Source organism: Hippoglossus hippoglossus, chromosome 6 (genome assembly GCF_009819705.1).
Source record: "Hippoglossus hippoglossus isolate fHipHip1 chromosome 6, fHipHip1.pri, whole genome shotgun sequence".
In the NCBI taxonomy this organism is placed as follows: domain Eukaryota; kingdom Metazoa; phylum Chordata; class Actinopteri; order Pleuronectiformes; family Pleuronectidae; genus Hippoglossus; species Hippoglossus hippoglossus.
In genome coordinates, this window is record NC_047156.1 from 14,095,559 (window position 1) to 14,122,299 (window position 26,741).

General features: G+C 41.4%; 2 protein-coding genes across 3 annotated transcripts; both read left to right on the plus strand.

The window, feature by feature from the left end:
- Positions 1-3,848: 3,848 nt before the first annotated feature.
- On the plus strand, positions 3,849-13,093 carry ice2 (interactor of little elongator complex ELL subunit 2). Its single transcript, XM_034588293.1, is given in 16 exon segments — positions 3,849-3,982; positions 5,424-5,525; positions 5,623-5,950; positions 6,038-6,157; positions 6,247-6,381; positions 6,573-6,689; positions 7,000-7,159; positions 7,844-8,025; positions 8,112-8,949; positions 9,058-9,224; positions 9,837-9,966; positions 11,119-11,203; positions 11,416-11,466; positions 12,003-12,090; positions 12,092-12,247; positions 12,734-13,093. Coding segments are annotated over 16 exon segments (2,829 nt in total). The 5' UTR covers positions 3,849-3,968; the 3' UTR covers positions 12,890-13,093.
- A 179-nt stretch (positions 13,094-13,272) lies between these two features.
- LOC117763299 (annexin A2-A-like) lies at positions 13,273-18,519 on the plus strand. 2 transcript variants are annotated; one of them, XR_004614133.1, is made up of 14 exons: positions 13,273-13,404; positions 14,026-14,083; positions 14,207-14,300; positions 15,021-15,115; positions 15,204-15,317; positions 15,466-15,556; positions 16,057-16,136; positions 16,228-16,287; positions 16,689-16,782; positions 16,863-16,958; positions 17,205-17,263; positions 17,509-17,631; positions 17,723-17,884; positions 17,917-18,519. XR_004614133.1 is itself a non-coding variant. In XM_034588294.1 (13 exons), exons 2-13 carry the CDS (start codon positions 14,036-14,038, stop codon positions 17,780-17,782), a joined length of 1,014 nt encoding a protein of 337 aa, XP_034444185.1. In that variant the 5' UTR covers positions 13,273-13,404; positions 14,026-14,035; the 3' UTR covers positions 17,783-18,519. The 2 variants fall into 2 exon arrangements, 1 of the variants encoding a protein (XP_034444185.1); XM_034588294.1 differs by having other exon boundaries at positions 17,723-18,519.
- Positions 18,520-26,741: the final 8,222 nt, after the last annotated feature.

Below are 26,741 nucleotides of genomic sequence, written 5' to 3' on the forward strand. Positions count from 1 at the left end.
TAAGAACTTGACATGGCCTGTATGCTGTATCTCTTATTTTCTCACTTTCTCTCTCCCTCATTCTCCGCTGTTTCTTCACCATATTTAATGTTATTACTGATTACGTGTATAAGGTAGCTCTGTAACTTCTGTCTGTATAGGTAAGAGGAAAATACTGCTACTAAGGCCTACCCAGTGAAACTATTTATCTGTTTATCAATTCCACCATATTGTATGATAACTCTGTTTCTAGTTTGCTCCCCTCCTTTAGGATTAGTTTGATAGGGACAGGGTGTGCTGACCTTTATTTTGTGTTGCCCTGATGTGTGGTGCTAGGTAAGTTAATTTTGTGAACAAAGTATTGATTCCTAAGCCTGGCTGCCCTATTAGCCCATTCATTTCATGGCATATTAATGTATTATTGATATTAGGACTCAAATAAAGAATAAGAGTAATTAAAATGATAGTGATACATTTACCCAGCCAGTACCTGTATCAGTGTGCTAGTCCTGGGGTAAGGCACTTATTTCCTTCTGACGTATAGCAAAGCTAGTATCTGCTAATTAACAAGCTGTTTAAGGTTGCCTCTCTGGTTTGTGGAAAATATTGATGATGATGATATTCAAACAGAAACGGCAGTATTGTGTTTTCTCCCCCTTACTTTCTTGTTAAAAACCACTCACTAAGACTGTAGTTTGTCAGGTTTTAAGATACTAAATATTTACCTCTCTTGTATCTGCATTGCTCTTCACCTGATGCAGGGAAGCGGTCTCGGTATGCTTATGTTAATCCCCCCCTTGTTAGATTATCCCTGAAACAGTGGTTCCTTCAAACCAGTGGCAGAAACGGTTATGCACCACGTGAAGTGTTTATGAAATGTACATGAGAGAATCGCCATTTGAGGACAAAGTCTCTGCACTCTGTAGCAAATATCAGTAAGAATATACTTGCAATAATACACAGCGTATCACACTGAGTGCCTCTCGGTGTAACAAGATGCATACATGGTTTTGATTGTCTCCTCTTTTTTTGTGGTTTTCCAAAACGTGTAATGATGTGACAATGTATTTTGTACATGAGGATGAATTCTCACTCTCACACGCTTCAAATGTTTTTTTTTCCCCGGGTTCTTTCTTTTGTGTGGATCGTGGGTTGAAGCCTGACATGGAAGGGTTTAAATGTATAGACGGTCTGTACATGTCATCCCTCACCTTGTCTGAGAAACACAAATGGGAAATTTCATTTTATGGTCAAATAAATGCTCGCAAATAATATTACAGAAAAGCTCACTCGTAGATTGTTTGCTTTGATTACTAATCCGGCATTTCTTCATGTTCTGTTCGTTTTTGTATCAACTTTTTTTATTTTATTTTCACTGAGAACAGAAGATTTTCTGATGCATTGTATATCAAGTATTTGCATCTGTTTGTAAAAGAGGAAATACAAAACATCTGGATTTCTTTAATGTTCTGTGTTCAATGTGCACTCAGTCGGTCGGGGTAACTTTACATGAAGGGCGTTTGGAGCAGGGGTGGATTTGGATTCTTTCTGTTTCTTTTTTTTTTCCATGCAAAAGCCGTGCAAATTATGGGAAAGCCGAAACTAGTGTGTGGTTGTCAATTTCTAAGTCACTCGTTTGCTACTGATGTTAAAATGGGGACAGATGATCATGTACCTTTTTATCCAGCTCTTTTGAACTCTCTTTAGCAGGTAGTCTATTCACAAACGTAGTTTTGCTCCTTCTTGTCTGATTCTTAAATATGAAAATAAGTATTTTGATTCATTTTGTAAATACAGCTGTAAAGAAAAATAAGAAATTTAATGTTGTCTTTTAAATACTTTTCATTCTAATATGAATGTTGTTATATTGTACTTAGAAACTGTACCTTTAATATTACCTTTATTAAAAGTGCATTGGACACATCGATTTTAGATGTGCTTTATGTGCTGTTATCCCATAATAAAATTTACCGCTTGTAATGGGCTTTTATTTCCTGATTCTTTACCCCCCCCCCCCCTTCTCTCTCTCTCTCTCTCTCTCTCTCTCTCTCTCTCTCTCTCTCTCTCTCTCTCTCTCTCTCTCTCTCTCTCTCTCCCTATTTAATACAATTAAACTGAATATTCACAATAATTTCATTAGACCTTAAACTGCAGGTCTAATGAGAGACTGAACCTAACAAGAAACTGTCAGCAGAAATGTTTTATCTTAAATTGTACAATTGGAAATGAAAATGAAAAAAAGTTTAATATAAATATATCAGTAAAAAAAAATGTATGTAATATATCCTAACAGTACACATTAACACATTAAGCTGAGCAACCATTTCAAAAGAGTCTAACTTAATTGTTGTGGTCATAATATATATAACATTTTATATTCAGACCTTAATGACAGAGTTACAAGATTCAACAATGAAAATCAATTGAAACCTCAAACTTATCAAAGTCTTGTGATTGAAAAGTTTTCTGGGTGAAGAATGATCCAATTTGCCTGAAGGGGAAAAGGACACGTCGTCAGTGGTTGTCTCCTTGTTTAATTCAATTTTCCTATATAATACCAATGGTCATTTTAAAGACGTAGAAATAATCACTTGCAATATAATAATCTTCAGTTGCAATTTATACTAATTTAGAATTATTTCCTCCTTATTTGTCAGCTCCTTAGAATATCAGAACATGTGTCATCATTCAATAATCTTCCTCTCCCAGTGTGAGGTGTTGAGCTGTTAGTACCTGAAAGAGACGTCGCCCAGGTCCAGATTAACAAACAACAGAATCTGAACCACATCTTGTATTTCTCATCCCTCACGGTGTAATGAAGGGTGAAGAGAAAAGAGGAGATAATTAGAAGCTGATGCGAGGAAGCATCTGCACTGGAGCACATTTACTCTGATTTGTCCCACCATCAGAGAGCAGCTCAGGACAGGGGTTGGGATTATTTTTTACTTCATCCTCCTACAAACAGGGATGTGGCCATTTTAACTGTTGGAGAGAGACTGACGACAGCACAAAATGGACAAGAGTAAGAATTCATGTCAGGGTGTTCTTCAGCCAATAAACTGAAACAGTTTATTTTAGCAGTTATAATAATAATAATAATAATAATTGTTATTATTATTATTATTAATCATAATATCAATAATAATTAATATTGTTATAATTATACACCATTTATGCAGAACTTTTCAACACACAGTTTCAAAGTGCTTTACGGGGTTAAAACTATTCAGAGCAAAGGCAAATAAGATCGGGGAGTAAAATAACACCAAAATAAAACAATTGAAAAACAGCATTGAAACAAAATAATTTTCAACATCTGTTCTATTTTTATTTCTGATTCTAACCACTCCCCCTTGTTGCTCTTCAACACCCTCACGCCTAAACACACAAACACAAACACTCACACCTACACACACACAAACACACACGCACACAGGAATCATACACACTCCAATATTTACTTGTCTAATCAGTTATTGTGTGTCCTCCCTCCTTGTGTCAATCCTGAGCGTCTGTTCATGTCTGGTTTTGTTCTATCTCACTTGTCTTCTTGTTTTGTTTTGCTTCACAACAATAAAAAAAAAAAATTTAACAATAAAATGATAAAACAACAAACTCTTGTAGCCAATACAAATTTTATAGTCAGTTTAATATTTAAAGAAGACATTTAGGAGATGATCCCCTCACTCAAATATGTGTGTTTGTTAAACCTTTGTTTGCTTTAAATTAATTAACACATTATCAGCTTCTGTTTCTGGGGGAAAGGTTTTAGACGAGCACCAAAGTTTTTCTCTTATTCAGTAAGAGGCGGCTGGAGTGAGGTTAATGTCCGGTGGGGGGCAGCAATGTACACAAAGCTCTAATATCAACAATGAAACACCAGACGAAGAAATGTCGCCTGTCAAACGCTTGTTAGCTGGCTAATGCTAACTGATGCTAACTGATGCTTCACCAACGCTGATGCTAGATCTCGTGCTTCCTGTGGACTGATGGAGCTGCAGTGGTGAGCGGGGTTTAAAAGCTTCTTCTGTCGCACGTGTTGTCACAGGTCGGACATTTCAACCGACCTGCTCTTAACGTTAGCTAATATCAACCATCCAACATGCTGGTGAGCATGCTAAGCTAAGCCCGACTGAGAGTTGTTGTGACTGACAGCTAACAGCTAGCCGTGCTAACCAAACATCGCATGCTACTATAATGTAAACCAGACAGTAATCACCACCGTGATGGTGTTTGTAGCTCTGTTCTGTTCGTGTTGGTTGTTCTATTGAAACTAGAGGAGAGAAGAGTCCCAGGCTGAGACAGGGAGACAGGGACTCCATCACAAGTTCACTAAGTGAAGAGCTTTCATTGGTTTGTTGTGGGAGTCCACTTTAATTCCTCCATCATCACTAGTGACGATATTAAAATGTTAAATCACTCACCTCTGTAGAAACTCAAATATCCACATGTACAGTGTTACATCTTTCATCATTTAGAAGTGGACATATTGGTTATACATATATAGAATATACGTGTCAGATTGCTACAGATATAATATTGATCACCAAGTTGATCCAACATTGACAGGATGATCAGCTGCCAACAAATAACCCAAAACAATCATCAATAGATCCTCCTTTATTAGTCCCACTGTGGGGAAATTTGTATTTTTAAGATGTTATTGTAAGTTTATATTATTTAATACAGACCATCTATTTAAATAAATATATAATAAAATATAGATTTACCTGCATGTATTCTGCCCAGTATAAATATATACTGGATGAATTTATCTATATCTTAACCCTTTTTACTTTATATATTTCACTATTACATTTACTGTCACGTGGGTGTTACAGGAAATATTCAATGGTAAACTCTAATATAAGGTGTAACAGCCATGATAAGAGCATCCAGGGATTTATGTTAGAAAATCATAACTAATATTTGTATATTATTGCATAACTTTGGATCAGGTTATGTTGTTACTTTTAGTTCAGATTATGTTTCTGGATAATTGAATAATTGTCACAAATAATAATGCCTTGATATGTAAAATATTTGACTTATTGAGATGCTTTTTCTGTTTATGTCGTGTAGCTCTCAGAGAGAATTATCCTTCTGAACATGACAAACACATGACTGAGAAGTACTGAATTAAACTAATAACTTAAAGATCTTTCAAACTGAGTTACTGGATTAGGTTGAATTTTAATGTCATTGCTTTTACTCACTTCAATTCATCACTGGTGTATTTTATTAAACAGAAAACAACGCTGCTACATAGAGTAACTCTCCCTTTACACCGCACACTAGCCCATAACAGCAACAAATGCCAATTGAGTTCTTGTATCTTGCACGTCACAAGAATGTGAGTCTGTCCCAGTACAAAAGCGTGGCAGTGTAGAATGTTATCTTATAAATCATTTACTGATATCTATACTGTCTCTTTTTAACTTAAGGGAAGATCCTCCGGTTCCTGATGGTCCATTCTTCACCAGAGATCTCTATGATAAATATTCCCTTGCACCTAATATCAGAGAACTGTGGACCTTTCTCCAAAGGTATGACAATAAATTAACTTATTAAAATACCATTTATTATACTGTGGTTTTACAGATTAACCAATGAGACTGAATTTTAGTTTTTTCTCTGACTCAGTCCTGTAGAGAACATAAAAGAGGGAAGTGATGTTGGGGCTGCAAAAACCTCCAGCTCTCATCCTGCAGAAGACGCTGCAGAGTTTAAAAACAAGAGCTGGGACAGCTGTGATAGTGACGATCCATTTGCAGACAATGCTGCAGAAGGTGCAGAAGAATGCAAGGGTGCCAAAAAATCCAAAGTGAAGGTCAGTCAGGTTGAGAATGAGGCCTGGGCTGCTTTCCCTGAACCCAGACTGCCCTACCCTCGTGTGTCCACCCTGTCCAGCAAAGACCAGAGCACGTATCTTGGCTATTTGATGAGTAAGAAAACCATGGATCCTCCACAGGTACCAGTGTTCTCTCCTTACTGGTTTTTAGATCTTACCAGTCTCTTTTGCATTGCTTTACTCTCATCATCTGCTCTAATATTTCAGAGTTTAAAGGCACAAGTAAACAAAGAAGTGATGCAGTTCATGCGGTACTTGCAAGATGTGGCCAGAGTGTGTGTTGATGACTACAACTTCATATCACAGGGAGCTATGCAATATTCCGAGGTACTGATGCTACAAGAATTGAATCTGTGGTCAGCTCAGTGTGAGGTTTGTTCACAAATATGACGACAAAGGGCTCAAATGGTTTTCAGGATTTCTTCAGGAGCTGTTTGGATTACGTGAGGATGATTCCTCAACTCTACCAGATCCACGAGATGACGAGTTTGACGGGGGGCACGTTCAACCCAGGGCTGAAGCTGACCTTCGAAAAACAGCTTCTAATCATGGTAACGCACTTTTGGTTGTGTACTTGTATCACACAAGAGCTGTTTCCCTCCACTTCACTGACTCCACTGCATAAATGCCATTGTCCACGGTTCTGTTCAGCCTTTGAACTTGAAGTATTGTATTGCAGAATCAGTCTTTTACTGTTGATTCACTTCCTCCTTTTTCATGTTTCCACCCTTTATTTCTCCAGGGCAATGTGGATATTACAGACCACAAGATAGTGCCTGCTGATGCACAGCTTGCATCGGATTATCACAGTGTTTCATCAGAGACTCCTCCAGCTAAAAAGGCTAAGGACATGCACGCTGTAAGCAATTGTCTCGCTTTTTTAATTACTCCAATAAAGTTACAAAGATGTTTTACTGCTAGAATGGGATTCATGACCGCAGGTCTATTGTAACTCCATTCCAGCTCTTGCAGTTTTCACAAAAGACACCAGAGGGTGTTCACGTCTTGCTCAGCAAAACCAGTTCTAATTGTGTTTCTGAGTGATGCCAAGTCAGACTGTCCAGTTAAATGTAGACACTTTTGTATCTACTGGGGTGTGTACTTTATTATTTGTTTGACTGTTTGATTCGGTGGTTGTTCTGGTGTGACCCTGTCTTTTTTCTCTACAGACAATCAGCAGTGATGGTAATGCAGAGAAGCTGTCTGCTCGTTACGAGCCTCATGTGTGTATGACTCGAGATGCCTTGGTGAAGCTACTGGACAATCATGGTCCTGACTTTGGGGAGCCATGGGAGCTGCCTGTTTGGATCAAATCAAATCCAGGAAAAGGTACAGCTTTGTCATTCAGCCACTCAGACTGTCATGGGAGAAACACTTAAATTAGGGCCAATTTATGGATAAAACTTCCAGTGGGTAAAAGTGCTTTAGATGACTTCATGCCTGTAACCCCTCTTCTTTTTCATCTTCACCTCTCAAATCATTCAAAATAATTATCCTCGTCCATTTATCCCTGATCCGGATCCACTCTAAAATGTAATAGTTTTCCTGACCCACATCACATAACTTCCACCAAGTTTTGTAGAATATCTGTTCAGTTGTTTTTGTGTAATCTTCTTACAAACAAACAAACAAACATACAAACCAATTAACAAAAAGACGAACAAAGGTGACAACATAACCTCCTTGGTGGAGGTAATTATATATAGATAGTACACCTTCCCTGTGTAAACATATTTAAATAAGTTAGATAGGGAATACCGATTTTTTACTTATGGCAGCTATACCTTTGCATAGTTAACAGATTTAAGCAGTTAAAATACTGTTAAGAAATCTGGAAAAGGTTTGACATTGACAATGCATTTATATCAGATTTTTATGTGAAAGATGAAAATGTCTTCATGTTTCTGAAAGAAATACAAAATGAAGCAGTAAGCATCACAGTGTGCATTGACATCAAATGGCCTCTTGGTGGCACTGTTTCTCATAGTCCTTTATTTCATATGTCATCCACAGGCAGTAGTCTGAAGAAGACGGTGTACATAGACTCCCCCCTGCTTAAGACTGAAATGACAGTGAGGGAGAGGAGTCGCTTCTACCATGAGGAGAGTTTGAAGCTCTCCATCACGAACAATGGAAGAAAAAACCTGTTTCATTTAATGACAGAGCTTCCTGTCAGTGAACAGCAACCTACTCCGGTATGTTGACCCACAATTAGCTGTGAAAAAATATGTGATATGTGCTTTTATATCATTGGAGAAATGTTTTTCTCTTTTTAAATCAGGAGTGCTCACAAAGAAATTTAGTGTCCTTTGAAAACGAGAGTCTTGATTTTGAGGTGGACCTCACTGACCTGGAGACATTCGGGGATACGGCGCCAGTTAAAGTCTCCGGGATGCAGAAAGTACAGACTGAGCAGCATGTAGGTGTTAAGTATAAAAGTATAAAAGCTACAAGTGTCCCACCTGTAAGTAAGAAGAAAACGTCCAGTGGGGATCCTGCAAACAAGAGCAGCAGTTCACTAGAAGAGATGAACACCTCGTCGGCTGTTGTGGATGATCCCGTGACGAAGGAGGCAGCTCAGCAGGTTCAGAGTGAGACCTGTGAGCCAAAGACTGAACAGCTGAGGCACGACTCTGCCCAGGAAAGTGACCGAGACGTCGCTTCTACAGGAGAATCAGATGATGAGAAGCTGGTCATTGATGATTTGTCTCCAGCTGCAACACCTACAACACAACCTAAGCTGAAGAGCTCACCATGCTCTCCTGACCCCCCTGTTACCCCGGCCTCTGAGACCCTCCCCGTAAAGTCACCACAGTCGTCTTCCCCTGAGAAAGTCACGAGGCAGACGCGACTATCCAAAAGATCGAAGTCCGGCGACCAGCTGGGAGAGATCCTACGCATGCAGACAGCAATGTTCACCACAGCAGGCAAATGCTCCACCACTGTGCCCCAGGAGACCACCCCATGCATGGCACCCCCAATTCACTCCAACCCAACGTCTTTGGTTAAACCCTGCGTGTCCTCGTACTTAGAGAGAAACCAGAACCAGGACGGAGAGACCTGCTCCGTTCCACACAAATCTACACCCGTGGTTAACGTCAACACGACCGAGCACAGAAGTTAGTGTCAAGTAGATGTTTATTGATGTGGATTTAAGTTGTGTCTGTATCCTTAATTAACACATTAACACATTAATCCTTAATTGCCCCCCCCCCCCCCCAATGCAGAAATACTGTCACACGACCTGCAGGCTGGTGCAGAAGATGAACAAGACTACCAAGCTCCAGAGGAGGGAAACCTGCTCTACAAGCTCTACAGTCTGCAAGACATGCTGCTCCTAGTGCGCAGCTCTGTCTCACTGACTCATTCAAGACTAGTCGGCAGCAAAAACCAGGTATACGTGTTAGTTTACACCCGTCCTCCAGAATTTCATAAAACTCTGGGATCCGGACGTTCTCTGGGGTTTGCCTTTCACACATGAAGAATGCAGCAGGTGATTCTGCGGTCAGACGCGTTCACAACAACACATTAATGTTTTTCAGACGAAGGGTGGCGCAGGAGGCAGGACATGACTTATTAATTCCGGACAGGAGATGGTGTGTTTTTGTTTATAGTGCATTAACACAGGTGTCAGCCCTTATCACCAAAAGCTCTCGAATCTCGCCGTCTTTCTAAGTTGACATCTTCGTCTTCTACGTGTTTGACACCTCTTTTACACCCTTTTTTTTCCAGTTGTGCTTCTATCGTTTGTTAGAAACTTCATCAATGTGCCCACTTGCTGGTGGTGAATCCTCGCGATAATCTCCTGCTGTATCCTCATGACTCACTCGGACATTATCCAGAGGTTTTCCTAAGGGTCTTGCAGAAAAAATGCATTCTCAAGTAGAAACCCCTCCGGATAATCTCCTGACTGCATGTGTGTGAAAGCAGCTATAGTTTTGTATTTGCGTATAAAATCAGTTCATGCAACCGTCTGATATCTTTCCTCTGTTTTCTGCTCCAGTAGTATGTACCAGTGCACGTGTTGCCCAAGCTGGAGTACCAGTTGAGTTACGGTGTCGAGTGTTTAACCAGAAGCGAGGCGTGCCAGCTGTGGACAGAGACATTGCTCCACTCCAGCACAGTTTCATTCATAGGTACAACTTTTACTAACATTACTGCCACTACTTTACTGGAGATCAATGCAAAATGTTCCTAAATCATTCTTAGTTCTTGTGTAATTCCATTTATTTTTCAACATAAAAGCGTAGAGAGAGGTCAAAGTAATTTGACTCAAAGAAAAAGAGTTTTCTGTTCTCCTTCCCTCACGGAGTTCAGTAGAGTCCACGACGCATATCCTCCCACAAACCAGCGGAATATTCTGCAGATGACTCACCATCCTGCTGCGACTGAGTGGTGTTTGAGTTTACTTTGTTGCCATATCAACCAGCCACATCTGATTGTGGGGAATTACAAAAACTGCAGTCTGTCAAGCTCAGCTAAATGTTGTTTTTAACCTTGATTAAATAGCCTAATGGATTTATAATCTGCTGCTCACCCATAGTTCAAGATTCAGGCCGAGACACCACTGTCTTCACTGTGTGAGCTGCTTTAACTTCTGTAGATGATGCATGGGAATGTTTTTTTTTTCTGTCGTAGTCTTTAGTCTCTAAATTATAGCCCTTTGACTCCCAGTACACACTGAGACAGAACAAGCTTATCTACTGGTTCCTTTAACTCCGCTGTGATGAGGAGCTCTGTCAGAAGTGGAAATAACTCACAATCAAGCATTTGTTTCCTTTTTATGTTTAAAAAAACTTTTGTTTATTCAATCTAAAAAATGGACAAAGTGTCATAGCAGTATTAGAATAGACAGTTAGAAAACAGTGATGATACTCTAGACTGCTGTACTCAATAATATAGATTATCTACAGTTGGCTGGCAGTAGACTTGGCTGATATAAGAGTTCCTTCTTTATTCAGTGGCTCCCGGTTCATCATGTGCTTCATCATGTGGCTTTCCCAATGTATTTATGGCTGTGCAGGCTTGTAGGCTCTAAAATAGTCTATAATTGAAGGAAGGCCTTTTTTGAATTATAAGCTGTGAGTGGGAGGCAGCAGCACAGACAGGACCAGCGAGTGTTTCTTACCCCCCTCACTCAAAGCTTGTACCGACGCTGGCAAATCATCAGACTAATTACTTTGTAAGCTCCAGGAGAGTGACTGATGAGGAGGTGAAGCTCTCCATGTGCACGCTCATTAGCTCCTTCTCTCAGCGCATCTCTTGTTCCTCCCTCTCCGTCTCTGTAGCTCACATCAATACACGCTCATCAGAAGTAGCTCTGCTGAGGAAGCTGCCTGACGACTGGAAACAGAACATCTCCTGTGGGTTCACGTGAGTGTCGTCACTACAGACGGGCGCAGATGATGTGGATAAACCTCGTCGTTCTTTTTTATGTTCAGCTTCAGTCAGTTTAATCAATAATCCTGATCTTTTCGTCAGTGGTATGATCGCCTGTGTTTTTGTTATCTGAGTCAGTGTTGAGGTTTCCATCCCCACCAAAGTAGACAGACTGTAACTTGGTGATACCTGTGTTCCGCCCACAGGCCGTCCAAGTCTCTGAATATCCTGCACCACCTACTGAAAAAAGTCACCGGGTAAGTTTCGTCATCTTAGATTTGTTTGTACACGTTTAGTGCTGAGCTCCTTTCCCCTCATTTTCCTCTTTTTATTTCAGATATCATCTTGAAAGAATGTTTACAATGAACGTTTCTGCAGAAAGAGTGATAGATTCTATTGGTTTTAATGCAACACAAGCACAGGATTTTGTTTTGACATTTAGAGAAGGGTGAGGCCTCTTCTTAAACTTTTTCCAAATTGGAGAACGTCTGCAGATGAATTGTCTGGGCACAGATTTCTTCACGCTCCGTTTAGGATGATGACATTTCTGTACATTCAGGACTGATAGCCTCGAGCTGAAGCTGTGACGTTAGCGTGCCCTCGTGTTTGTGTTGGAGGGTTACACAATCAATTACTCAACGCCTCTCAAAATATGTGTCACCTTCTCCATTCTGTATTCACCTGTGTTCCAGTAATTTGGCAGGAAACCAGACATTAGTCAGGGGTCTAAAACATGTTTCAATATGTGCCTTTTTAAAGCAACAGTGATTAATGTGATTTTTTATTTTTCTAGGTTGGACGAAGGACAGTACCTGATTGCGCACAAAGCAGGGGAGCCGTTTGTGACCTTATTGAAAGCAGCTACTGGGAAAGTGAGTCGGGGGGGCGTACAACCTGCAGCAGCTCCACGGCTCCGTCCCACAGCCCCCGGCCTCGGGCTTCGTGCCCTGGGTACCGGTTGATCCGGCTGTGGTCCTTCCTTTCCACCAAGCACATGGTCGTGTTCCCTGCACCTTCCCGGCAAAACCCTTAGCAAAGGTGTGTGCTTCATTTTTATCAACAACAGTTTAGACAGATGACAATGTGACAAAAACACCACAACAGATTTAGAGGTCGTGGCTGGACAGCTAATGACAAATGGAGGAAAGGTTAAAGTGTGACTGATTTGTGGTGAAGTGTTAGGAAGTCCACACCCTTGGACCCACAAAGACAGGCTGAACCAGCACACTACTGCATAGCTTACAAGCCCATAACTAACAACAGGGACAAAAGAGAGTGTCACAATTTCAGCAACAGCTCAGTGTGGTCTGTTGGTGTAGACGTTGACACATTCACAGAATGCCTGTCTAAAATTCCACTCAGTGAAGACGTTAACTCGTCTTTTGGCTCAACACACAGCTTTCAATAAAACTAGCTCTCTGTCGTGTATTTAATAAAAACATTGTTAGTGAGGATATATTGCAGCTGCTTGAATTTAGTCCCCATTAATTCAGAGATGCATTTTTTTCTTCCTTTATCCAACAGACGGCGAGAGATGGGTCCTCACAGGCCAACGGCCGTGGAGCTGGTCAGTCCAAGAGCCAAAAGAGGAAAGCAGGAGGGAACGTGAAGAACAAACGAAGCAAACGCACGGCCAGGCGCAACAACTATATTCAAAAGCTCATTCAGAAGTCAGTTTAACATCTCATTTGACGGCACAGTTAAATCAGAGGAAAGAACACCACAAACCTCTTAAGATTTCCCACTGGAAGTACAGTATGTACTTTATAGTGAAGCACTTTCTACAACGTCAAATCTACACTTTATATTTTTGTATTGTTTTGAGATGTTTTGTATATTTTGTCAGTTGAAATGTTTTGTAAAAAAAATAAAGTGTTCATACCAGTGTTTGGTTATTATCTCTGGAGGATGAAATCAGGTTTTGACATCACTTTAATAATCTCCTGAAGGCACAGATCTCTGGTCACTCACGTTCGTTTGTATGTTGTTGAACTTGAACAAAGCTTCAAAACCCTGAACTCCCTCTCGTGAGCTTCCAGTGGAAAAGGTTGGAGTCCTGGAGAGAGGAGGGAGTCTGGGCCGGGGGCGGTGAAAGGGGAAGTCTTTGTGTCTATGAAAAGCTGAAGCGTCCACACCCATCTCACTTGAACATCGCCTGGACATATCTCTGTATCATCTCAACTTTTACACCTTAGGTAAGTTTAGTGTGATTTTTATATTTTGATTTTAGAACAACAAGAACTCCTCACTGAGATTAACTTGACAGTAAAGTTTAAGGGGACGTTCCAACTTTAGTCATGAGTCATAAGATGATTTCCACATAATTTCAGTTCAGTTTCTGTTCTTGTGCTGCGTTTGTGCTCTTTCTAGTTTTCTTTACGAAAAAAAAAGTATTCCTGCCCTTCACTGTGCATAAGTGTGCACTCAGTTAACCTACCAGCCCGCCGTAAGGTAGCACTTTTTCCAGGGTGTGTCTCTGTGGGGTTACTTTAGAAAATGTGAGTCATACTGAACGGGGGATTAGATAATTAGTGGTTTCTCAGTATGTAAACAATTAAGCAGAGCCTGCTCGAAATGTTTAAACTGCAACAGTAGAAACTTGATTAAATTAATCAACTCTTTGAGGAGTTAAGTGAATGAAGTTATTCAGACTTGTGCCTCTGTTTAGAAGCCACTGCCTTAGTGGATCAAGTGATAACGTCTTCAGGCAAAACAAACATGACCCCTTCAACTCAGACATCTGATCTGAGTACAGTGAGAGCGGATTGTGTGTTGTTGACAGTTTTGTCATCTTTTTTCAGGACCTCTTTTTTCAGGACCGTCAGAATGGCTATGGTATCAGAGTTTCTGGGACAACTGTCTCTCAACATTGGGGTAATGCCACACTTTCACTTCTCCTTTTGTCCAATATCCATCTCAGAAAATATAGAGCACATCACACACACTGAAATCTGTTTGTCTGATAATGCTTTAACCTCTTCGACTCTGAATTCTCAGACCAAAGAGCCCAAGTTCCCCACTGTGGTCCCTGCAACGGACTTTGACCCTGACAGAGATGCTGCCAGAATTGACACAGCCATCAAAACCAAAGGCAAGAATATAATAACTGTGCATGACTCTCAAAAACAGATTCACTTCTGCAGCTTCTGCAGCTTCCCTCCAGTGGCTGGTATTTGTGAGTCAGCATCCTGGCTTAAAATCGTTTGACCGTGCTGGGAACACCTCCAAGTCTGTGCCTCAGTGTTGGCAGAGCATTGTTCTGGACGCTGGCTTAGAGCTGCTGGCAGCAGTCTGACCGCCGACCCTCCCACAGTCCACCATTTTGTTGTAGTGACGAATGAGTTATGTGTTGAGAGATTTTTCTTTTCTAGAGAGGGCGTGAGTGGGAAATACCTTGTGACCATGTTGAAGTGAGCCTGTGTTACTCTACAGTGCAGACGTGATACACATGTTGCCATCAATCTAACTCTGGTTTTCCTAAAACACTTAGTAACAGGAGAACTGTCTGTGCTCTCCTATTATAAAGTAAAATGTACTTTTGAAAAAAAAAAAAAGATTTAAAAACTAAATGGAACTAAATCCACGTTCAGCTATATGGCGTTATAACCCAGTCTTTAAATGTTTTATCTTCAAGCATCTTTTTAAAAATGTTTCACAATATATACTGCAAACAATTAAAAATACATAAAAACAGGACTTGGGGCTGTGGGACTGATCAAAATAACTTCAATATAGTTTTATAAATATATTTAGAGGTTGAATTCCATCCCCATTGTCTCATTAATGTGTGTTTGTGTCTCTTTTTCATTAGGAGTGGACGAGCAGACCATCATTGACGTCCTAACAAAACGGACCTACGCCCAAAGAAGAGACATCGCTTTTGCATATGAAAAGAGGGTGAAGAAGGTACAGTAGATACTGACCTGGGACCTGCACAGCTCTGATCATGTGCCGGGACACATCTGGTGACACTGTTCCATTTGAATGTTTTTAGGACATGATCACAGCCCTGAAGGGGGCGCTGTCTGGATCCCTGGAAACAGTGATCCTTGGACTGATGAGGAGCACGTCCCAATATGACGCCTCAGAAATCAGAGGATCAATCAAGGTGAGGACATGGAGTCAATGAATCACACTGAAGGATTACACTGCCCTCTAGTGGACATGAGAAAACATGCCTTTTTTTCTTGAGCCATATAAAGAGGGGGTGAATAACTTTGAGAGTCATTTTGTAATGAAGATTTCCGTCTCTTCAGGGTTTAGGAACAGACGAGGAAACGCTGATTGAGATTTTGTGCTCACGCAGCAACGATGAGCTGCTGGAGATCAAGACGGTTTACAAAGAACGTGAGTTCAAAACATCCCAGCTGCTCATTTACCCCCGAATGTGGTGCTCAGGTCAAAGTGACACATTTTGTACTGAAAGAAAAATTATACGTGGATGAATTTAGATTTAAACTTTGTGTGCACGTGCTGCAGTTTATGTCCTTTAGAGACAGAATCAGTCAATGCACCGGCTGTCTTTACCCTCTGTAGAGTGGCATCAATGTTATTTCAGATTATTCTAATATTTATTCATATTTTCTCAAAGTCCAGCACATCACAGTGTGTAGGTCACTTCTACTACAACCCTACAAATGATTATCTGATATTGGAAGATACTTAGCCACAGTGAAGAGGAGGATATTTAAGAATATGAGGATAAAATATAAATAAATTCTGAATATGAAAGTAAATTTGAATTAAAACTTTGGCTTATAAAAATATATTTGAACTAGTAACTCAGCAGTTATGTGATTGCTGTGGTTATTGAGCTGACTCTAAAATGAAAATATTATTTCCTACAGTGTTTAAGAAGGATCTGGACAAAGATGTCTCAGGTGACACCTCTGGGAATTTTGCCAAGCTGCTCTTGGCTCTGGTGCAGGTGAGATGTGGCAGCATCTGACATTATACTGTGTATATTAAATAACATCACATGTGGAAACTGACCTGAGCCATGTTTTATTCCTGCGCAGACCAAGAGAGAGGAACCATCCTCTGTTGTAGACTTTGAAAAGGTCGATCAAGATGCCAGAGTAAGTTGCCATTTTCTCTTTGTCTGGAAAAATGAACTCATTAATTTTAGAAGTTTACAATTTATAATAAAACATGCTTCATCTCTTTCCACTGTTTTATCCCAAGATCAACGTTATGATGGTTATTTGAGTCGTGTTGGATGTAGAAGCTGTTTGAATATGAACAATTTACTGACTTCACCAGACTCTTCTTAAAATCTGTGCCATGTTTTTGGCCAGTGTCACACTTCACCCCAAATATGAAAATAATGAGTTCTTTTTATTTAACCAAACTAAGGGATGGGGAAATCTACTGCAACGACCAAACACACTTGGAAACCGGGGCTAATTTAATTAAACTTTGTGTAACCAGTTATGTTCATTGCAGACTTGTTTACTGGTGTTTTGTTGGTTTAACTCAGAAACTCTATGAGGCTGGAATACAGAATAAAGGAACCGATGTGGTGACCTGGATCTCCATCATGTCTGAGAGAAGTGTGCCGCACCTGCAAAGAGGTGCTACACCCTGTTCACCTGTGGAATCATTCAGTGTTGGTTTTTGCTTTGTTTTAATCCCTTCATCTTCTGCTTGTTAGTGTTTCAGAGGTACAAGAGCTACAGCCCCTATGACATGCAGGAGAGTATCGTGAAGGAAGTCAAAGGAGACTTGCAAAAGTCCTTTCTGGTGCTAGGTACATTTATCTTTTATCAGTGATTATTAATTTTAATATATGACTATGATATTTTATTACAAGAAATAACCTAGAATTGACAGTGACCCTATTTATTCAGGTTAATATTAAATAAATATTTATATTATATAGTTAATATAATAAATGTGCAATGTACAGTATTATACACATATTAAATACTTGTATTATATAATAATACAAATTGTATTGTTGTGTATATTTACTCTGATTTTCTTTTTTTTTCAGTTCAGTGCTTTGAAAACAAACAGCTGTACTTTGCCAAGAGACTGAGTGAAGCCATGAAGGTAGTTACAGCGCTCTTCTCTTTCCTCCTGTTGAAACGTGGCTTTTTTTAAAGCCCACACTTCTTTCTTTCTTTTCGAACAACTGTAAGAAGTACATCTGTTTGTGAAAGTTACATTTTGCTTCAGGATCACAGAATCCAAAGTTGGCAAAAAAGTCATCTTACAGCAGCGTTGCATCAGCTGCTGTGGTTAAGTATAGAACGTGTACGACTTCACTAAGTGCTGACTTGTGCCTGTCTGCGCAGAGCAAAGGAGCCAAAGAGAAGATGGTGACCAGGATCATTGTGTCCCGCTGCGAGGTGGACCTGCAGAAGATCTGCTCCGAATACAAGAGCAACTTTGGACAGACTCTGCAAAAGACTGTTTTGGTAAATGAATAATTCAACCCGCCTCAGATCCATTACTGACTTACAGACTCGCTCTGTCATGCAGCTCCTCTAACCTGCTCTGTGTCTGCAGGAACACACCAAGGGAGACTACCAGAAGGCAATGCTCGGCCTGTGTGGACCAGAGCAGTAGAACTCAATCATCAGTATCAAAAGGGTTTCACCTTTCCACCACTGGAGAGGTGAATATCACACTTCAGAGGAAGCTCTGCGGCAAAAGCCCATCCAAGTTATTACACACACACACCGACAGCACACACACACACACCACACACACACACACACACACACACACACACACACACACACACACACACACACACACACACACACTTAAAGGCAACATTTAAGACCATAACGTTTTTGCTATATGAAGAATCTGTATTACAGCTTATGTTTGTCGGAACAAACTGGAAATAAAGTTACATTGTTGAAGTATTAAAGCCCACTTAGTTTGTTCTACTTGACGTTACCATAGTTTGTCCACTAGAGGGCGCTGTAGGAGCATTAAACACAGCTGTAGCAGGCTCCAGCTCCTCTGTGGCCTCAGAACATCTGATACCTGTGATGAAAAGCAGAAAAGTTTCAACATAATGAAATATATCATCTCCAATTGTTGTTTTCATTGTTTTCTCTTCCTGCTAATAAGAGGTCATTAATGAAGTGAAAATCAACAGATCTAAGTACTTTTAATATTTTATTTACACATGATAAAAATAATGTTTTTTGTATCTTATGACATTTAATTGGTTTATATTACTGCTGAGAAATTTAAAACTTCATGTGTGTAAAAGGATGACTGATTTTCAGAATACAGTGTCGTGATCCATGCAGCTTCTTTTCATACAAATAAATCTTCCTCATTTTCCACTTTGAGCTTCCATCAAGATGATTTAATCATTAGTGTGTTTTTCTGTGTTTGTTTGGTGCTAATATTTTAATTAAAAATGTTAATTTTACCTCTGGCAACGATGATTTGCATAACCACTAAACAAGCATCTATACAGTGTATTTCTGCTGTTTAGTTTGTGGTCTCTCAGGATGGAGAAGTAACCACCACAGTGTTGTCAAGGCATTTCTACTGAAGTATAAGGAAAAAATGGCCCCAAAAGGCAAGAGCAGTACTGCTGATCTACGCAGCGCTGAGGAAGAGGATGTGAGGGGGGAACACGGACCCAATAATCTAAAGAAAATGAAGTGGTGTACTGTAACTCAAATATGAAAGCAGATAATCTATTATTGGGGGGGGAATTGCCTGATAAAATAATGCTTCTGTCTAATATTTTCACTGGTTGAGTAGCTAGGGAGAGAAACGGCATCAATTTTTAACAAGGCGCTGGATTTATGATCATTTTGTAATAATATTGATGAGAACATTAGCCCTTTGTGATGGTTTATGTTTATTGGCAATAAAAAAATAAAATATAGTGTAAAAGAAGGTAAAACAGTATTTTTCCAAGCAGGAAGTGGGATTTATGCGTGAATATGGTGACAGATTAATCTCTGCATCATAAAGAGGAAAGTAGCCCCATATTTTTCCCTTTTTATATGGATGTACAACATGCTGTTCTGTTCAAGGCCAGCCCACAGGGACCTGCAGCAAACCCAAGGGGAACTCTCCTCTCGATTGAAACGATGCAATTTACTGTCCCAAACGCTGGCACTTCATCATTCAGAGGACTTTAACCCCATGAATGTCAAACACAGAGCATGCTGGGAAGGAGATGGAATACCATGCATTACCATAACAACTAGAGCCAAATGACAATCACTCACGAGCCTAAAAGGTGAAGAATAATACCATATAATCACCCAGTAACGTTTGAATTTGAGGAGAGATCGATGAGATCATTTAAAAACATTTCTTAAATAATCTAATATACCCACAGTGAACCAGTGACCAGTCCCAGCTGTTAGTTCACTGTGTCCTGGTGGTTTTAAAGGTCAGACAAATCCTGTTCCATTTTTCCAGCACTTGTCCCAGTTAGATCGAACATGTGGGATCCCCCCCCTCCTCGCTTCACCTCAGAGACAAAGCCCGGGCGTTGCTGCAGGCATCCAGCAGCATTAAAGTTTCACAGTACAGCTGTAGAGCTGCTGCCGGCCCGCCAGACATACCAACTGCACACTGGGAAGATATTAGTTTGTGCTTTTTATTAATTCATCACATCGAACAGAACTCGCAACTTAGAGAACCGACAGCTTCTTAGCGTTCCTTCTCATCTCTGCCTCTCTCTCCTTGACACGTGTGAACCTGGCTCAGTATTTCTGTGCAGAGCACCAAAGGGTATTTAATTATAGAGTAGTAGGCCACCAAGGTCTGCTTTTAATTGTGTGCATCTGTGAGTGTGTGTGCATCTGTGTGTGTGTGTGTTTGCCTGCAGCTCTATAGGTCGCAGGCATACTCCTAAATGAGAACTCCTACAGGCTCAGCTGGAAGACCTGCTCCCTCAACACATCTTCAGAGCCGCGAGAGCCCGAGTTTGATTAATATTTTCTTAATTATCATTATTTAATTCAGCAAAACCAAAGCTTCTTCAGTGAAAGCGTGGCCTTTGTCTCTGTGATGCTGCAGATCCTAGCTCATTAAGGCCATGCACAGATCCTGTATATGGTAAATAAGAGGCTGTGTCTCAACGTGGCCGCCCCAGGGAAAGTTGGCACCACAATGAAGGACATCTCCTTCTGAAGAATGGCGCTCTGCTGATGTTTCTCCCCGCTCAGACCGCAGAGCTGGATCCTCCGCCTCTGGCAGCGTAAGGCCCGCTTCCTTTCATGAGGCTCAAACTGAGACAACAGCGCAGGAAGACGAGCGATGTGCACCCGTCCTGCCATCAGGCTGCCTCCTTTGTGCGGCCGACTGGTGATTGAAACAACACAAGAGAGCAGAAAAAGGCCTGTCTCCTCTCGGGCTCTGGCTGCAGTCAGTCCATCCGCAGACGAGAAAGTTTATAAAAGAGCTTTGTGGACACGCAACACAATGTATGTCTTTGAAGAGTTCGGCTTCTGTCATCTTGAGGGTTCCAACGAGGTTGTATGTGAAGTGCACTGCTTCATTTCAGCCTGTTTCATACAGAATGTACACACAGTGTGCAGTTATTAGCTGCACATTAAATCAATCATGTCTGGTTCGAGTCACAATCCAGTTTGTTAAAAAGCACGCCCGGAGACATGACTAGATTTTATGTAGTTTATCAGATCAGCAGTATTTGCAGCTCAGGGCTGGACGGGATGCTGAGTTTTCTCTTTGCTTGAAGCTTCCTCTCCATTTCCATGTGCTGAGGGGATGAAGAACACCCTGTGGCTGGTTAACCTACATGCTTTCTACCTACCATGTATCCACTGTCTCCGCTCCTTCAGCTGCTCCACAGACCAATCTCATCCCCTGAGCCGATTCTGCCACACGCCACTCACGCAGGAGGGAGTTTTCTGTCAGAGAGCCGCTCTGAGATTGTAGTGATCCTCTTGTTTTTGATCAAATGTCAGCCACTGGATGCAGGGTTTCTCCTTCATGTCATACAGGGTTAGTGAGAACACTGTGTGTGTGTGTACAGTTTAATCTTTTGATGGGGCTTTGTGGCCTCCAGCCAGATGCACTAATGATAATTTTCTGTGAAGTGCTTGTAATGGTCTGGCCCTGGCTTCAGCGGCCCGTCCGTTGTTTGCACATGCCACCGAATCAGTTTGGGTGTGTGTACTTTGCGGCGATGATGATAATATACCAGGAAGTGTAAGGGGGAGGACGGTCTTTATCAGGGTGGCATATTAATGTTTATTTACACCATGGCTAATAAGATGTGTGCTCCGCATCTAGGTGAGACAGAATGATGGCGGGTAATTAAACTGCTTTGCTTTAGATTCATCCATTATCCATACTCCAGCCTGCATACATAATGTAATAATGTAAAATAAGGCTTGTAGCAGCGGCGGACGAGGTGACCATTCCGAGGTGTTTTCATCCTTGGAGCACGGCGTAAATCACCGTGGTGTGTCACCGTGCGCAGGATGTATAGAGATCAGGATGATAAATTTGGGAATTGTCAAAATATGTGTTGAGAAGTGAGTGAGATATGACCCTCTGCATAATGCAGTGTTGCAAGAACACAAACAGGCCGACAAGACTCATTTGTGTTGCGGCGTTTAGCTTTCAGCCTCTAACCTGTTGGTGGCTCCGGATTGACTGAGTGGGTCCCTAATCCATATTAGCATGATGCTTAATCCCATCTCAGGCAGGCCCCATCACCAATGTCCTTGTGGAACTAGCCACTGGACCCTACACACACACACTACACGCACACAAACACACACAAACACAGCCTCACCTTCATGCAATAGAGATTGAAATCAGCTAGGCAGACACTCAAGCATGAACCAAATGTCAGCGACAAGCCACAGGGAGAGAAGAGGAGCCCATGTTAATTATTACAGAGAGAAATCACAGTGTTTCACCTGCGAGACACGACGTCCAGGATATCTGTGGATCATGAAGTCATTTTCTTTTCTTCCCTCTGGGGGATAAACCAAGAGGAGACGCAATTTCAATGAGTAGGTCTTTAAAAGCAGTGATTAACTGTGTGATGGATGTGTGGGGGGGGGGGGGGGGGGGGGGGGGGGGGGGGGGGGGGGGGGGGGGGGGGGTGGGGGGGGGTGGGGGGGGGGGGTGGGGGCTACAATCCTCTGCTCATCACGAGAACTGTGTATACTTCTCTAAAGCGGAGAGTAATGATTTTGTGAGAAAAGCAGAGTTTATCCACTGAAAGATCAGCGAGTTTGAGAAAACTGCAGAGTTCTTTTGTTCACGAGGTTGTCACGGAATTACAGATATTGTTTGAACCCGCTTGGTGAAGCTCTGACAGGAGAAATGCAAAGTTTTGAAAAGGTGTCTACAAATTCCTTCCCTCTGCACCACTTCTCTCTCATTTGGTTTTTGAACGTGTAGGGAAAAAACTGCCTTCCTCCTCCTCCTCCTCCTCCTCCTCCACCTCCTCCTCCTCTTCTTCTGACAACACGTTTCCCATGTGACACTTAACCTTTGGAGATTTTCCATTCTCTCTGATCATTCACTGTTTGGTTCATGTTAATTAACCCTGGAGCACAGCAGAGAGATACCGGCTTTGAAGCAGAAGAATAAAAAAGAGAGACAGACAGAAGTAAAAGCACAAATGATCTTGTTGGTTTTCTATTTTTTCAACATGGTGATTAATTTCCCTTTGCATGTGAGACTCTTGGTGTTACAGAGGATGGTGAGTGGCGTGGGTGTTGGAAAGGGTGCAAGACGGTTTGTGTCGCTGTCGCCGTTACTTCCTCCCCCTGTGAGGAAGTTGGCCGCAGCGGCCTGACCTCCCTCAGGTGGCCATGGATATGGAAATCAGTTCAGAAATAGAACACAAGATGGATTTTGAAACCTTCAGCTTCTTTGAAAAAAAGAAAAGAGATGTTTGTCTGTTTCTTTTGATTCTTTTTTGGCTCCTGGCAAAAGTGGTCTTTTCTGCGCTCGCTTGAATTACACAAAGCACGTTTCTCGGTGAAAAGTGCCACTGGTGGCAGGCAGAGCAATATTGCCTAAGCCCCAAAGAATATGCTGTGCATGTGAAATGATTTTGTTAACTGGTATCTCGTCTCTACTGGTTAGAGAGGTGCTCGGAGTGAAGAGTGTACAGCAGGATCTAACCTCTGGCCTTCATGCCTCCTGTCATCATCAGCCGTGTTACAGCTAAAAATATACCATCAGGTGACATGCAGTACATTTACTCTGGCATGTTGAACTCTGAAAGGTTTTTTTTTTCTCCCCCCTTCTCTCAAAAGAACCTTTTTCTTAAAGCGGCAATGGGTTGAAATCCACCACTCCCAAACAGTGGAAATATTCATGAGGCAATCCGCTGGAGAAGACGAGCCACAGCACAACCAGAGGCTTTATTCTGCAGGTTCTCGGGGCAAATCTGTTCCTGTGCTTTCTATCTGACGCTTGTCTAAAGCACATAACAAAGACAGGAAGTGTGATTAGCCATGGAGAATAGGAGTACAGCGCTCCCTCCAGGATAAGTCTTGAGGTAGGATTGATCAAAGCTATGCCCAGAGACAGAGGGAGACTGAAGCAGCACTTTTTCAATGGCTATCTCTGCCTTAAGACACAAGAGGGGAGGGGAGGGTGGGGGGGCTCTATACATATTTCCTTTTCAACGCCTATGTCGGAAAGTTGTTAATATTTTCTTGCAGTAGATTACAGAACAATCAGTTCAACAAACTGTCAACACAACAGAAAGTCTTATTTGTCTTTTGCAATTAGATTCTTTTGTAAATTACATGACTCCTCATTAGGTTTCCATTGCAGTAAATGTCTGCAAATATTCAGTTTATTATTTTGTGTGTCTATTTTCCATATCTACAGTGCAATCATACGTTTTACGATCTCGACGTCATGGGGCACGGCGACTCCACATTCATAATACAGGTGAGAAATGTCACACATGCCAACTTTATGAGTTGCGCGTCCTTTTAAGTTTGCCCAGTGTCTTTTAGTGCAAGAGAAAAAGAGATGCAGGTACGTTCAGTCGGCCTCAGGGTGTGTGAGTGGCAGTACGAGGCTGTGGCTGGTAACTGAGAGGCCTTCATTATATCTGTGTTCAGAGCACACCTCTGTGAGACTGCTCATATCAAAAGCACGGCTTTGATTCCTCGGCCTCAAACACTTATAGGTGTCGCATGACACCCGCCTGCTGCTGCAGAATTCTTTGTTTTTTTCCTGTTGGAAGTTTCTCCACCATAATCATCAATATTTGATTTTTCTTTTTGCAAAAATCTCCATATACCTATATGCATTTCTATGCATGTCCACACTGTTTATTTTCTTTAGTAATATTTGTAAATAATCTCTTTATAGCAGATTGATACCTTTTTGTCCTGAGCACACAGATGATGGAAATGATCCAAATACATATTTTTAATAATGTGATTATTCTTTGTTAATTTACATACTGAAGCTTCACATTCCTCCAGCAAAGCTAAAGAGCAAAGCTCACACACTGTTTATTAATACATTGTTAGCACTTTGGCAATAGCCAGACAACCGTCAATATGCTTATTCATGAAAGCACAAATTTGAATTTCTGCCTTGGCCTGTAAGCCTCTGAACTAGGAGACTAAATATATACTTACATTTTATTTCAAAGAGGGAAAAAAATCCTCTCTGGCAAAAAGACTGGCTATGAAGAACTTTACTCAAGGATAGGAAGCACATCATTAAAACGAGGGAGAAATATTAAAAAGGGGGGATATGAAAGCGTGAAGATCTACTCGCCTTTGGCTACTCCGAGTCGTTTCAAAAACATCTTGAGATCTTTCCCTCCCTCAGACCTGCACTCTCCCTTATTATTTGACTTTATTTGCTGGCTTCACACTGATTCGAGCTTCGGAGTTTCCCACTAAATAATCAATCACATGGAGCCTCATAAAGGCAAAGCAGTCCCTACGAGGAGGCTCTCTTACTGCAGTCTTGAGTGATTGGGCACAAGTGCTGCAGTCCCTTCATGTTTGCTTGACACCTCAGATTTCATCAAAGTCCTCGAATCTTCGTGTCCTCAAACGCATCCCCAGACGGTGGCCTGGTCGGCCTAATTATAATACACAGAAATATGATTGCTGAGGGGAGTCGCCTTTATAAAAAAGTGTAGGTATGAGGTAATTACCTGTTTTCACCACCCTCTGTCTTTTGTTTCTCTTCATCTGTGGCGTGGACGGGTGCCGTGCTGTCAGCTCACACCAAAAGACGAGGCATGAGTGAGGGACATTAACACATTACTCCCACTCCCTCATGGATAATGGAACAAGGTTTCATTTGAATGATAAACAAAATGACTTGGAGACACTGGGAAGATCACTCGCACCTGCCCCTCCCTGCTCCCATGCAAAGCTGTGTATTATGCAAAACAAGGGTTTTTGCTGAACTCATCTGTGTATCTCCGAGGCATTTTGGACAATTATAAGTCAGGAAAAGTAACTCCACCTTGCTAATGTTATTCAGTGTTGTGTTCACTGTCCTTTTATCAGAGCTCCGCCACTTTCATCTGCAAAGTTCTTCAACGAGTCCTGTGTTCTTCGCATTAGCATAGACGTGTTACTGGAGCCCCTTAATCAGAAACAACAAAGCACGGAAGGCCTCGGTGTGTCCAGGCTGCTAAATAATTCTCGACCTTGTCAAAACAATCAAGTCAAATATAAGAAAAAAATACATATTGATGTAGCAAAGTATACAAAGTAAATATATGTTCATTTACATGGGGAAGAATATTCAGCAGCACATAGCTGCAGTGCTGTTTATTTTCATTTATGAAGACTTTCAATTCAAAACAAACTGAAGTTATTTTAGTTTATTTTGCTGCCAATAAACAGCTGGGGGGAATGTTGTTCTGCAGTGACGCTCCCACAAACAAAAAGGTATTTCAAGTCTCCTGAAATCTGCAGCGGTGCGGCTCACGTACCGCTGCCGTGCTTGAAGAGTGACTCCTCAGAACTGAGTCTAAAAAGGGAGCATTGAATATATATTGGTTAACATCCTTTAACGGCAGCTACAATTAATGTGTGAAGCTGCGCTTGAATTCCACTTTGTGCCACACACCTGCCAATCACGGTGTTTGTAGAGCTGGATCACAGTGTTGTTTTCCTACTGTATTCAGCTCTGTGTGCATTTCCACTGGTGTAAAGAGAGATTGTATTTACTGGTCTTTTGAAGATGAGGCGGAGCCGCACTCACTGTGCAAAGACTCGCAAATTGCAAAAAGGGAACGGGAGAGGAAAAAGGGAATGCAGAGTTGGAGAAGCAAACTGTGTCTTGTGCGCGTTGAAAGACAGACGAGACAAACTGTTCCCACCCTTCGCTTGCACAGATTCGGTGTTTGTGTGTCCTCTTTGCAGTGTCACCATCTTGTGTTTGTGCGACAGGAGAGGAGCCGACTGCAGCCCCAGAAAAATTCTCTCTAGATTTGATAGATTAAAAACTCAAGAAAGATCATGATTACGTGTGAAACTGCTTTTACAGTACTAGTGCAGTGTCTGTTCTAACCCTTCCTATTTGGAACAGGCTGTTTACTTGTCCT

Bases quoted from the DNA above. Each gene is read 5' to 3' on its own strand.
- LOC117763299 (XM_034588294.1), top strand. From the start codon at position 14,036: ATGGCTATGGTATCAGAGTTTCTGGGACAACTGTCTCTCAACATTGGG. The intron at 15,116-15,203 runs GTACAGTAGATA...GAATGTTTTTAG, and splicing joins ATGAAAAGAGGGTGAAGAAG to GACATGATCACAGCCCTGAA. The intron at 15,557-16,056 runs GTGAGTTCAAAA...TATTTCCTACAG, and splicing joins CAAGACGGTTTACAAAGAAC to TGTTTAAGAAGGATCTGGAC.